General features: G+C 40.2%; 1 protein-coding gene across 8 annotated transcripts in view; it reads right to left on the bottom strand.

Annotated features, from left to right (window-relative positions):
- Window positions 1-13,866, bottom strand: part of DOCK7 (dedicator of cytokinesis 7) — a 228,799-nt gene that overhangs the window by 7,540 nt on the left and 207,393 nt on the right. For all 8 annotated transcript variants that reach the window (XM_007978501.3, XM_038000744.2, XM_007978502.3 and 5 more), the window contains one exon: window positions 13,492-13,598. In XM_007978501.3, coding sequence (XP_007976692.1) covers window positions 13,492-13,598 — 107 coding nt within the window. The remainder of the gene's footprint in view (window positions 1-13,491; window positions 13,599-13,866) is intronic.

The raw sequence follows: 13,866 nt of genomic DNA, 5'->3' as shown, positions 1-13,866 counted from the left end.
AGTCTGGTAAAATTCTCATGTAAAAGTAATATATAAAGTCTGGTAAAATTCTCATGTAAAAGTAATATACAAAGTCAACGCAGCTGGGCACAGAGGCTCACACCTGCAATCCCAGCACTTTGGCAGGCGGAGACCAGAGGACTGCTGGAGCCCAGGAGTGAGAGACCAGCCTGGGCAACATAGTGAGACCCTGCCACTACAAAGTAGTGGAAATCCCAACACCTTGGAAGGCTGAGGCGGGCAGATCACCTGAGGTCAGGAGTTTGAGACCAGCCTGACCAAGATGGAGAAACTGCATCTCTACTAAAAATACAAAATTGGCCAGGCATGGTGGCACATGCCTGTAATCCCAGCTACTTGGGAGGCTGAGGTAGAACTGCTTGAACCTGGGAGGTGGAGGTTGCTGTGAGCTGAGATCGCGCCATTGCACTCCAGCCTGGGCAACAAGAGCAAAACTCGTCTCAAAAAAAAAAAAAAAAAAAAAAAATTAATAAAATAATAAAAGCATTACATACTAAAGAACAAATTTTAAAAATGTACAAGACCTCTACACAAAAAATTTAAACAGTATTAAGAAAACACTTAAAAGACCTAAGTAAATGGAAAAATATACCATATTCATGGACTGATGTCAATTCTCTTCCAACTGATCTATAAATTCAGGTTATTTTTTGGGTGTATGGAGTGACAAATTGATTCTAAAATTTAAAATTTATATAAAAATGAAAACAGCCAAAAATAGCCCTTCAACAAAACAAGGTTGAGAGCTCCGCCACATGGCAAAACTTATTATAAAGCGGCAGTAGTTGCCGTAGAGAGCATGACATTAGCTGAGAGATAAATAGACTACTGTAGGAGAATAAAGATCCCATAAAAATATGCACATAAACATGGGTGCTTAATTTATAATAGTGATGACACCGCAAACCAGAAAGAAAGAAATGTATAATAGTGATGACACTGCAAACCAGATTTCACCACAAACCTGTGAAAGTCTGCTTTTTAAATACATGGTTATGAGTCAGCTGGACTAAACCATATCTCATACCATATTCAACAAATGGCACTGAGATCATTATCAGTTATCAGTATGGACAAAAATCAAACTGATCCTTACCTTGAACCATACACAAAAATCAATTGCAAATGGATTTTTTTTTTTTTTTTTTAAGAGAGAGAGTCTCACTATGTAGACTTGAACTTCTGGCCTCAAGCCATCATTTTACTTTGGCCTCCTGTGTAGCTGGGACTACAGGCACTCATCACAGCATCCGGCTTTTGCAGGCACATCTTTTTTAAAGTAAAAAAAGCTTTTTTCTTTTTTTTGCCTCTCCCACCCTTTGAACATATACTGATAAAGGAAAAGATTGAATCATTTGACTACATTAAATTTAAGAACTTCTGTTCGTAGGAGAAAAATGACAAGTCTCAAATTCAGAGGAGATATTTGTGATATTAACAAATGATAAAGCGGCTGGGTGCGGTGGCTCAAGCCTGTAATCCCAGCACTTTGGGAGGCCGAGATGGGCGGATCATGAGGTCAGGAGATCGAGACCATCCTGGCTAATGCGGTGAAACCCCGTCTCTACTAAAAAAAAATACAAAAAACTAGCCGGGCGAGGTGGCGAGCGCCTGTAGTCCCAGCTACTCGGGAGGCTGAGGCAGGAGAATGGCGTAAACCCGGGAGGCAGAGCTTGCAGTGAGCTGAGATCCGGCCACTGCACTCCAGCCTGGGCGACAGAGCCAGACTCCGTCTCAAAAAAAAAAAAAAAAAAAAAAAAAAAGATAAAGCATCCAGAACACACAAATACCCTTAGAAATCAGTAAGGAAAAGAATCCAATAGGAAAATGGCAAAAGACTTGAATATATAACTTTACAGAGGAGGGAAGAGAAATGGCTAACAGACACATGAACAGATATTCAACTTCTTTGGTAATCAGGGAAATGCAAATTTAATCCATGACTACCTATCATTTCACATCCACTAGTTGGTAAAAGTTACAATGTTAGATAATATCAAGTATTGGTGAAGATATATAGTAATAGGAACTCAAATGCTACTAACGGGAATGTAAATTTGGTTTACACACTTTTGAAAAAAATGTGGCATCGTCTGATTGAGGATGAACCTATGAACCAACAACATTATTCTTAATTTTAAGCCCTAGAAAACCTCTTGTACATGTATGTCCAGAAATAGGTAGAGGGATATTTGAGTAGCACTCTTTGTAACTAAAAACAAAACAAAACAGGAAACAACCAAAATATCCATCAACAGAAGAATGCATAAATCATGGCATATTCATGAAATGGAATATGTAAAAATAAATTAAAGCAACATTTACTATAGATATATCTTACAAACACTGAAAACAGCAAGTCACAAAACATTGTATACACTGTTAAAGTTAAAAAAATGCAAAACAAAATACGTTATTTAGGGAACCATTTATGATAGAACTATAAAGACAAGAAAGGAAATGGTAAATATGAAATTCAGGATACTGGTTACTCCCGAAGGAATGGAGGGAAATGGTATCAGAGAAATATACATAGGGAGGGGATCTCAAAGTCATGGTCATACTTGGTTTTTTTTTTGTTTGTTTTGTTTTTTTCAGATGGAGTCTTGCTCTTCGCCCAGGCTGGAGTGCTGGAGTGCAGTGGCGCGATCTCGGCTCACTGCAAGCTCCGCCTCCTGGGTTCACGCCATTCTCCTGTCTCAGCCTCCCGAGTAGCTGGGACTACAGGCGCCTGCCACAATGCTCGGCTAAGTTTTTCTATTTTTTGGTAGAGACGGGGTTTCACTGTGTTAGCCAGGATGGTCTTGATCTCCTGACCTCGTGATCCGCCCTCCTCGGCCTCCCAGAGTGCTGGGATTACAGGCGTGAGCCACCGTGCCTGGCCCATACTTGGTTTCTTAGGCTGGGTGGTAGACACACGACTTTTTTCTTCCTATTCTTTAATAGCAAATGTTATAAATATTATTTTCAATCTATTCAAGATTTAATGAAAAACGTTTTTAAAAAACAAAACCCCAAAACAAAAAGTAAACATATGGAAAAGTGCTTACTGTTTTTAGTAATAAAAGCAATTTTTTTTTTGCTGGAGTCTCACTCTGTCACCCAGTCTGGAGTACAGTGGTGTGATCTCGGCGCACTGCAATTTCTGCCTCCCGGGTCCAAGGGAGTCTCCTGCCTCAGCCTCCCAAGTAGCTAGGATTACAGGCACATGTCACCAAACCCGGCTAATTTTTGTATTTTTAGTAGAGATGGGGTTTTGCCATGTTGGCCAGGTTGGTCTCGAACTCCTGACCTCAGGTGATCCACCCACCTCGGCCTCCCAAAGTGCTGGTATTACAGGCCTGAGCCACCATGCCCGGCCGTCAGTTTGTTTTAAATGGTGCCTCAATTTGCTTTTATTGGCTGGGCACAGTGGCTCATGCCTGTAATCCCAGCACTTCAGGAGGCTGAGGCAAGTGGATCACCTGAGATCAGGAGTTTGAGACCAGCCTGGCCAACATGGTGAAACCCCATCTCTACTAAAAATACAAAAATTAGCTGGGCGTGGTGGTGCGTGCCTGTAATCCCAGCTACTCAGGAGGCTGAGGAAGGAGAATCGCTTGAGCCCGGGAGGCAGAGGTTGCAGTGAGCCAACATCACGCCACTGCACTCCACCCTGGCTGACAGAGGGAAAATCCATCCCCACAAACAAAAACAAAAACAAACACACTGACCAAAAAAAAAAAAAAAAAAAATCCTATTTAAATGCAAGGTGTATTGGGACTAGTAAATGTGCACTGTTGGCACTGTTAATACAGCTGACCATTTAACAACATAGTTTGCAACTGTGAAAGTCTGCTTATATGTGGATTTTTTCCAATGAATATAATTCTTTGGAGATTTGTGAAAAACCCTGAAGACAAATTGTGTAGCTGAGAAAAATTTTAAAAAGAAAAAGATGTCATGAATGCATAAAGTATATGAAGATACTAGCCTATTTTATTATTTACTACCATAAAATATATATAAAACTTACCCACATAAACAGGGACCCTGCATGGCACCATTTGTAGTAGAGAAAAATGTAAACAAATGTAAAGATACATTAAGTCACAACTGAAAAAAACTGCAGTACATACTGCACTACTGCCATAATTTTGTAGCCACCTCTTGTTGCTACTGTGATAAGCTCAAATGTATCTGCTTAAAATGCCATGTGATGCTACTCATTTCCAGGTGAGCAGTTGTTGCTTCAGTAAATTATACATCACAGTAAAGAGTGATTTCTCATAGTTCTTGTGTATATTTTACTGTGTTTAGTGCAACCATAAACTGAATAATCCATGGGGCCTACATAAAGTGCCACTACTGATGCTGGAAGTGCTTCCAAGAAGCAGAGAAAAGTTATGACATTACAGGAAAGAGGTGAATTGCTTGGTATTATAGATTGAGATCTGCAGCTACAGTTGCCCACCATCTCAAGACATATGAATCCAGTGTAAAGACCACTGTAAAAAAAAGAAAAGGAAATTTGTAAGCCAGTAGGCATGAAAACCTTGCACTCTTTGTGAAATACCACTTTTTTGTTGTTGTTGTTGTTTGTTTGTTTTTTTGAGATGGAGTCTTGCTCTGTTACCCAGGCTGCGGTGCAGTGGCACGATCTCGGCTCACTGCAACCTCTGCCACCCAGTTTCAAGCGATTTTCCTGCCTCAGCCTCTGGAGTAGCGGGGATTACAGGTGTGTGCCACCACACCTGGCTAATATTTGTATTTTTAGTAGAGATGGGGTTTCAGCATCTTGACCAGGCTAGTCTTGAACTCCTGACCTCATGATCCACCCATCTTGGCCTCCCAAAGTGCTGGGATTACAGGTGTGAGCCATTGCACCCAGCCTAGAAATACCATTTTATCTCATATTGAAAATGCAGCTTTTATGTGGGTACAGGATTGCTGTAAGGAAAGTATACCTGTAGACTAATGATGTGAGAAAAAGTGAAGTAATTACAAGACAAGGCAAAGGGAAGGTAAAGGATCTAAAACTGGAGAATTTAATGCCAGCAAAGGATAGTTTGATAATTTTAGAAAGAGGTTTGACTTTTTAAAATGCCAAGAGATAGGAGAGGCAGTTTCTACTGACCAAGCAGCAGCTTCTGCCAACCAAGAGGCAGCAGACAAGCTCCCAGATACGATTACAAAAATCACTGAAGAGGGGGAATATTTGCCTGAACAGGTTTTTTTTTTGGTGGTGGTTGTTTTTCTGAACAGATTTTTAATGCAGATAAAAGTGCCCTATTTAGAAAAAAAAAAAAGCAACAATGGACATTTGTTAGTAAAAAAGAGAAGTGAGCACGAGGATTTAAGGCAAAAAGGGATAGGCTAACTCTACTGTTTTGTACAAATGCAGTCAGGTTTATAATCAAGACTGCCCTTACTTACAAAGCTGCTAACCCCTGAACCTTGAAGGGAACAGGTAAAAGCCAGCTGCCAGTATTCTGGCTGAACAATGAAAAGTTCTAGATGAGAACCCATTTTATGGATTGGCTCCATGGGTGCTTTGTCCATGAAGTCAGGAAGTATCTTATTAGTTAAGGGAATGCCCTTTAAAGTTCTTTTGATATTGGACATTGCATCTGAACACCCAGAACCCCGAGTTTAACACCAAAGGTCTTGAAGTGGTCTACCTGCCCCTGTAAAAACAACATCTAGGCCGGGCACTGTGGCTCACGCCTGTAATCCAAGTACTTTGGGAGGCCGAGGCGGGTGGATCGTCTGAGGTCAGGAGTTAGAGACAAGCCTGACCAACATGGCAAAACCCCATATACAAAAATTAGCCAGGTTTGGAGGTGGGCATCTATAATCCCAGCAACTCAGGAGGCTGAGGCTCGAGAATCGCTTGAACCCAGGAGGCAGAGACTGCAGTGAGCTGAGATTGCATCACTGCACTCCAGCCTTGGTGACAGAGCGAGATTCTATCTCAAAAAAACAAAACAAAACAAAACAAAACAAAAAAAACCTCACAACAACAACAACAAAATACATTTCTAATTCAGCTTCTAGATCTAGGGTCTTAAGGACCTATAAGGCTCATTATACATGGTACTTTATATTAATAGAAAGGAGTACCAGCGCTACGGAAGAGAACTCTGATAGAGAGAACATCACAAGTCTGGAAGGTTTATACCACTGAAAATGTCACCACTGTTTACAGAGAAAGCCATCAGGCCCAAGACAATCAATTCCTGCTGGAGAAAACTGTGTCCAGAGGTTATGCATAACTTCACAGGATTTACAACAGGGCCAATCAAAGAAATCATGAAACAGTTGTAGATATGGCTTAAAAGGTGGAACGTGAAGGGTTTTAAGACATGGATCATGGAGAAATTCAAGAGCTAATAGAAACTATACCAGAGGAATTAACAGAAGATGACTTGATGGAGATGAGTGCTTCTGAACCACTGCCAGAAAATAAGGCAGAAAACACGGAAGCAGCAGTGCCAGAAAACAAATTGACATGAGACAATCTGGCACAAGGGTTTCAATAACCTAAGACTGCTTCTGACTTCTTTTACAATATGGACTCTTTACGATAAGGGCGCAGAAACTAAGGCAAATGGTGGAAGAACCACATGGAAACATTTTTAGAAAAATGAAAAAGCAAAAATATCAGACAGAAATTGTGATATCCATACAGATGGATTCAAAGCTGAATTCTACCAGACATTCAAAGAAGAATTAGTACCAATCCTATTGACACTATTCCACAAGACAGATAAAGAGATAATTCTTCCTAAATCATTCTAAGAAGCCAGTAGCACCCTAATATCAAAACCAGGAAAAGACATAACAAAAAAAGAAAACCACAGACCAATATCCCTGATAAACATAGATGCAAAAATCTTTAACAAAATTCTAGCTAACCAAATCCAACAGCATATCAAAAAGATAGTCTACCATGATCAAGTGAGTTTCATGCCAGGGATGCAGGGATGGTTTAACATACATGAGTCAATAAATGTGACACACCACAAAAACAGAATTAAAAATCACATGATCATCTCAACAGATGCAGAAAAAGCAATTGACAAAATTCAACACCCCTTTATGATTAAAAGCATCAGCAAAATTGGCATACAAGGGACACACCTCAATGTAATAAAAGTCATCTATGACAAATCCACAGCCAACATAATACTGAATGGGGAAAAGGTGAAAGTATTCCCGGCCGGGCGCGGTGGCTCACGCCTGTAATCCCAGCTCTCAGGGAGGCAGAGGCGGGAGGATAGCTTGAGCCCAGGAGTTCGAGACCTGCCTGGGTAATATAGCGAGACCCCGTTCTCCACAAAAAGGAAAAAAAAAAAAAAAAAAAAAGACGAAAGTATTCCCTCTGAGAACTGGAACAAGACAAGGATGTCCACTCTCACCACTTCTCCTCAACATAGTACTGGAAGTCCTAGCCAGAGCAATCAGACAAGAGAAAGAAATAAAGTGCATCCAAATTGGTAAAGATGAAGTCAAGTTGTTGCTGCTTGCTGATGATATAATTGTGTACCTAGAAAACCCTAAAGACTCCTCCAAAAAGCTCCTATAACTGATAAATAAATTCAGCAAAATTTCAGGATACAAAATTAATATACATTAATTAGTAGCTCTGTTATACGCCAACAGCAACCAAGCTGAGAATCAAATCAAGAACTCAACCCCTTTTATAATAGTTGCCAAAAAAAAAAAAAACCTCAAAAAACTTAGGAATATACCTATCCAAGGAGGTGAAAGACCTCTACAAGGAAAACTACAAAGCATTGCTGAACTAAATCACGGACGACACTAACAAATGGAAACACATCCCATGTTCGTGGATGGGTAGAATCAATTTTGTGAAAATGACCATACTGCCAAAAGCAAACTACAAATTCAATGCAATTCCCATCAAAATACCACCATCATTCTTCACAGACCTAGAAAAACAATCCTAAAACTCACATGGAACCAAAAAAGAGCCCACATAGCCAAAGCAAGACTAAGCAAAAAAAGAACAAATTTGGAGGCATCACATTACCTGATTTCAAACTATACTATAAGGCCATAGTCACCAAAACAGCATGGTACTGGTATAAAAATAGGCACATAGACCAATGGAACAGAATAAAGAAGCCAGAAATAAACCCAAATACAGCCTACTGATCTTCGACAAAGCAATCAAAAACGTAAAGTGGGGAAAGGACACCCTATTCAACAAATGATGCTGGGATAACTGGCAAGCCATATGTAGGAGAATGAAACTGGATCCTCATCTCCCAACTTATACAAATCCACTCAAGATGGATCAAGGACTTACATCTAAGACCTGAAACTATACTAGAAGATAACTTCAGAAAAAGCCCTTCTAGACATTGGTTTAGGCAAAGATTTCATGACCAAGAACTCAAAAGCAAATGCGATAAAAACAATAAATAGGTAGGACTTAATTAAACTAAAGAGCTTTTGTATGGCAAAAGGAACAGTCAGCAGAGTAAACAAGACAACCCACAGAGTGGGAGAAAATCTTCACAATCTATACCTCTGACAAAGGACTAATATCCAGAATCTATAACGAACTCAAACAAATTAGCAAGAAAAAAACAAACAATTCCATCAAAAAGTAGGCTAAGGACATGAACAGACAATTCCCAAAAGAATATATACAAATGGCCAACATATGAAAAAATGCTCAACGTCGCTAACGATCAGGCAAATGCAAATCAAAACCACAATGCAATACCACCTTACTCCCACAAGAATGGCCATAACCAAAAAAAAAAAAAAAAAAAAAGATACTGGTGTGGATGCGGTGAAAAGGAATACTTCTGCACTGTTGGTGGGAATGTAAACTAGTACAACCTCTATGGAAAACAGTGTGGAGATTCCTTAACGAACTAAAAGTAGAACTACCATTTACTTGATCCAGCAATCCCACTACTGGGTATCTACTCAGAAGAAGTCATTACATCAAAAAGATACTTGCGGCCGGGCGCGGTGGCTCAAGCCTGTAATCCCAGCACTTTGGGAGGCCGAGATGGGCGGATCACGAGGTCAGGAGATCGAGACCATCCTGGCTAACACGGTGAAACCCCGTCTCTACTAAAAAATACAAAAAAAACTAGCCGGGTGAGATGGCGGGCGCCTGTAGTCCCAGCTACTCGGGAGGCTGAGGCAGGAGAATGGCGTAAACCCGGGAGGCGGAGCTTGCAGTGAGCTGAGATCCGGCCACTGCACTCCAGCCTGGGCGACAGAGCAAGACTCCGTCTCAAAAAAAAAAAAAAAAAAAAAAAAAGAGATACTTGCACATGCATGTTTATAGCAGCACAATTTGCAATAGCAAAAATGTGGAACTGGCCCAAATGCCCATCAATCAATGAATAAAGAAGCTATGGTGTATACATATGATGGAATATTACTCAGCCATAAAAAGGAATGAGTAAATGGCACTTGCAGCAACCTGTATGGGATTAAAGATTATTTATTCTAAGTGAAGTAACTCAGGAATGAGAAAACCAAACATCGTATGTTCTCACTCATTAAGCGGGAGCTAAGCTATGAGGATGCAAAGGCATAACAATGATACAATGGACTTTGGGGACTTGGTGGGAAAGGGTGGGAAGGGATGAGGGATAAAAGACTGGGATGAGGGATAAAAGACTATCAACTGGGTTTAGTGTATACTGCTCGGGTGATGGGTACACCAAAATCTCACAAATCACTACTAAAGAACTTACTCCACTTTGGGAGGCCGAGGCAGGCGGATCACAAGGTCAGGAGTTCAAGACCAGCCTGACCAACATGATGAAACTCTGTCCCTACTAAAAATAAAAAAATTAGCCGCGCATGGTGGTGGGCGCCTGTAATCCCAACTACTCAGGAGGCTGAGGCAGAAGAATTGCTTGAACCCAGGAGGCAGAAGGTGCAGTGAGCCAAGATTGCACCACCGCACTCCAGCTTGGGCAACACAGCGAGACTCTGTCTCAAACAAAACAAAACAAAAAACAAAACAAAACAAAACAAACTTACTCATGTAACCAAATACCATCTGTTCCCCAAAAACCTACGGAAATTAAAAAAAAAATTATGATATCTGTAAAGTTATACTGAATGTGCTTGCCTCTTCTGCCTCCCCTGATACCTCCTCTACCTCTTCTGCCTCTGCCACTCTTTAGATAGCAAGATCAACCCCACTTCTTCCTCCTCCTCCTCCACAGACTCCTCAACATGAAGGCAAGGAGGATGAAGCCCTTTATGATGATCCACTTCCACTTAGGAAGAGTAAAATACGTTTTCTCTTCTTTATGATTTTCGTTTTTGTTTTTTTTTTGAGATGGAGTCTTGCTCTGTTACCCAGGCTACAATGCAGTGGAGCAATCTCAGCTCACTGCAGACTCCGTCTCCCGGGTTCAAGTGATTCTCCTGCCTCAGTCTCCCGAGTAGCTGGGATTACAGACGCCCACCACTGTGCCCAGCTAATTTTTGTATTTTTTATTAGAGACGGGGGTTTCACCATCTTGGCCAGGCTGGTCTCGAACTCCTGACCTCATGATCCACCCACCTTGGCCTCCCAGAGTGCTGGGATTACAGGCATGAGCCACCATGCCTGGCCTTCTTTATGATTTTCTTAATAACATTTTCTTTTCTCTAGCTTACTTTATTGTAAGAAGACAGTATGTAATATATATAACATACAAACTATGTACCTAATGACCATATTATCAGTAAGGTTTCCAGTCAATAGCAGGCTATTAGTTAAGTTTTGGGGGGTTAAAAGTTTACACGGGTTTTCAGCTGTACAAGGGATTGGCACCACAACCTCTGTGCTGTTCAAGGTCAACTGTACTTAGAAATTTTTTAGAATGTACTAAATATTGTGAGCCAATAAAAATGTTCATGTAGGCTGGGCATGGTGGCTCTTCCCTGTAATCCTAGTACTTGGGGAGGCTGAGGTGGGAGGATCGCTTGAGGCCAAGAGTTCGAGACTAGCCAGGGCAACATAGCAAGACTTCATCTCTACCAAAAACCCCAATCCAACCAAACATAACCAGGCATGGTGGTGCATACCATAAGGCTGAGGTAGGAGGATCCCTTGCGCCCAGGAGTGCGAGGCTGCAGTGAGCTGTGATTGTGTCACTGCACTACAGAGTCTGGGTGACAGAGTGAGACCTTGTCTCTGAAACAAAAAATGTTCAGGTACTGTGCCTCAGTCATCTCATGCTGGAAATTTTAATTTAACAAAAGAAAAAGATACATTGTAGTGTAAACTATGCCACATTCAAATTCAACTTAAATTCTAGTATATTAATTTTAGGAAATAACGTAACCATTAGAATTATAATTTAAACTCTAATTAAAAAATAAGAATTTAAGATTATAAGTATGACTACAGTATATTAATTTGAAGAATATAACCACTAGAATAATAGTTTAAACTTTAACTGAAAAATAATTTAAGATTATACGTATGACTATTGTAAAATACATATGCATAAAGGCATACTATTTAGTTACCATACTGAATGGTAACACCAAAAATTAAAAATGTAGTATTGCCTATAACTCTTTTGTAAGGTTTATATTATGTAGTTTTTGTTGCTGTTGTTCCGTTTTTTGTTTGTTTTTTTTAGACGGAGTCTCGCTCTGTTGCCCAGGCTGGAGTGCAGTGGCATGATCTCGGCTCTCTGTAACCTCCACCTTCTGGGTTCAAGCAATTCTCCCTGCCTCAGCCTCCCAAGTAGCTGGGATTATAGGTGCCCACCATCACACCTGGGTAATTTTGGTATTTTTTAGTAGAGAGGAGTTTCACCATGTGGGCCAGGCTGGTCTTGAACTCTTGACCGCCCGCCTCGGCCTCCCAAAGTGCTGGAATTACAGGCGTGAGCCACTCATGCCCGACCTCTTGTTTGTTTTTTGCAATATAAAAGGAGAAAACCTCCTCTACAGACAGTAACACTTAAGGAGACCTGTTGACTACAGGAATTCATTATAGTAAATGTATACAAAAGGAGGACATTTAAGAATTGTAGTCATGGTAAAATATTCCAAAAACAAAAGCAAGAAACAAAACACCTGATTGTCTGTTACTAAATGTCTATGACCTAAAGAAGTATGTACTGTTCCATAATCATCTGGCTTACAAAGATGGTAGGGTGTATTTTGTTGTTGTTTTCTTAAACCTCCCAAATAATAAAATTAACACCAGAAATCAGTCAATTCTAAAAGCAGGAAACAGGTTTCTTTCTTTTACTACCACAGTTCACCTGCTGAATTACTTGCTTTCCTTCTGAGAGTCTAGAATTTTGGTACATGTCAGAGAGAGGGTGCCTACATGACCAGACCCTGATAAAAACCTTTGGCACTGAGTCTCTAATGAGGTTCCCACATTTCACACCTGCTGTCACAACTCATTGCTGAAGGAATTAAGTAAGTCCTATGTGACTTGACTGGCAGAGGACCCTTTGAAGCTTGCTCCTGGTTTCCTCCAGATTTCACTCCACACACTTTTTCCCTTTGCTGACTTTACTTGGTATTCTTTCAGTGCAATAAATCACAGGCACCAGTAGTATAACTATATGCTGAGTCCTGTGAGTCCTCCTAGCAAATCACTGAAATTGGGGACAGTCTTGGGGACTGACACACCCATAAATTATTTCACCTAATCTGCACAGCTTCCCCATAGATAAAGTAGATATCATTATCCTTACTTTATAGATTAGAAAATGCAGGATCATAGAAATTAAGTGACCTGGAAAAGCACAATCAATGATAAGGTCAGGATCTGAACACAAGTTTTTTGCTCCCAAGTTTACTGCTTGTAAGTTCCCTCGGGGGAAGGAAGCAGAAACTCAAATATTGAAGATTCACAATAAATAGTAGCTTTTAAGATAAATGATCTAATAGTAGTTTCAAGTTAATAAAATTTCCTGAGCCTTGGCTTTTCTAATTTTTAAAATTAAATATACGGCACTATGGAGTATGGTAGGGTTGTGGGAGAGGGGAATAAGTATATGCTATTAAAGAATAGTAAATTCTACACAGATTACTTATTATTGTCAACCACTTTCTTTTCTGTTTCTTTTTTTTCCCCTCTCTCTTTCTGACACAGGCTCCTGCTGTCACCCAGGCTGGAGTGCAGGTACAATCATAGTTTACTACAGCCTCCAACTCCTAGCTCAAGCGACTCTCCTGTCTCAGCCTCCTGAGTAGTTGACACTACAGGTACACAACCTACATTTGGCTAATTTTTAAATATTTTTCGTAGAGATGGGGTCTTGCTTTGTTTTCCAGGCTGGTCTCAAACTCCTGGCCTCAAATGATTCTTCTGCCTCAGCCTCCCAAAGTGCTAAGATTACAAGTGTAAGCCACTGTGCCTGGCCTATTTTTTCTTTTCAATAGTTCCTTAAGGCCCTTATGTCATACTGTGGTATTGGACAGTCTCAATTTGAAGATCTTGATGCAGAAAGCCTTGAATACCTTTTAGTAAAATCTTTAAAGCAGAGTCGTAGTTTATTATGATGTCTGAAGAGCTTTGGGTCACTAGGTATTTCAGATAGAAAAACCTGGGCAACTTCCAAAGGCCCCTGCAAAATAAGAAAATAAAACAAGAAGTGTTTTTTGTTTTTTTTTTTGTTATCTCTAAAATCACAGAGACAGAATTTACTCAAATGATTTTTCTTAGCACTGACATGGCTACATTTAAGCTTAATACATATGTGCCTACGCCTATATTAAAACTCCACAGACAGTTTCAGTATTTTCTTATTTCATTCTACATTCTTATCTACTGCAATTAACTTCTTATTAGTTTATTCTTCAAAGAAACAGAACAGGAACTCAAGGACTGACTAC

This window comes from Chlorocebus sabaeus, chromosome 20 (assembly GCF_047675955.1).
Source record: "Chlorocebus sabaeus isolate Y175 chromosome 20, mChlSab1.0.hap1, whole genome shotgun sequence".
Lineage (NCBI taxonomy): Eukaryota > Metazoa > Chordata > Mammalia > Primates > Cercopithecidae > Chlorocebus > Chlorocebus sabaeus.
Note: the sequence above shows the minus strand (reverse complement) of the source record. Positions and strands in the feature narration are given on the sequence as shown.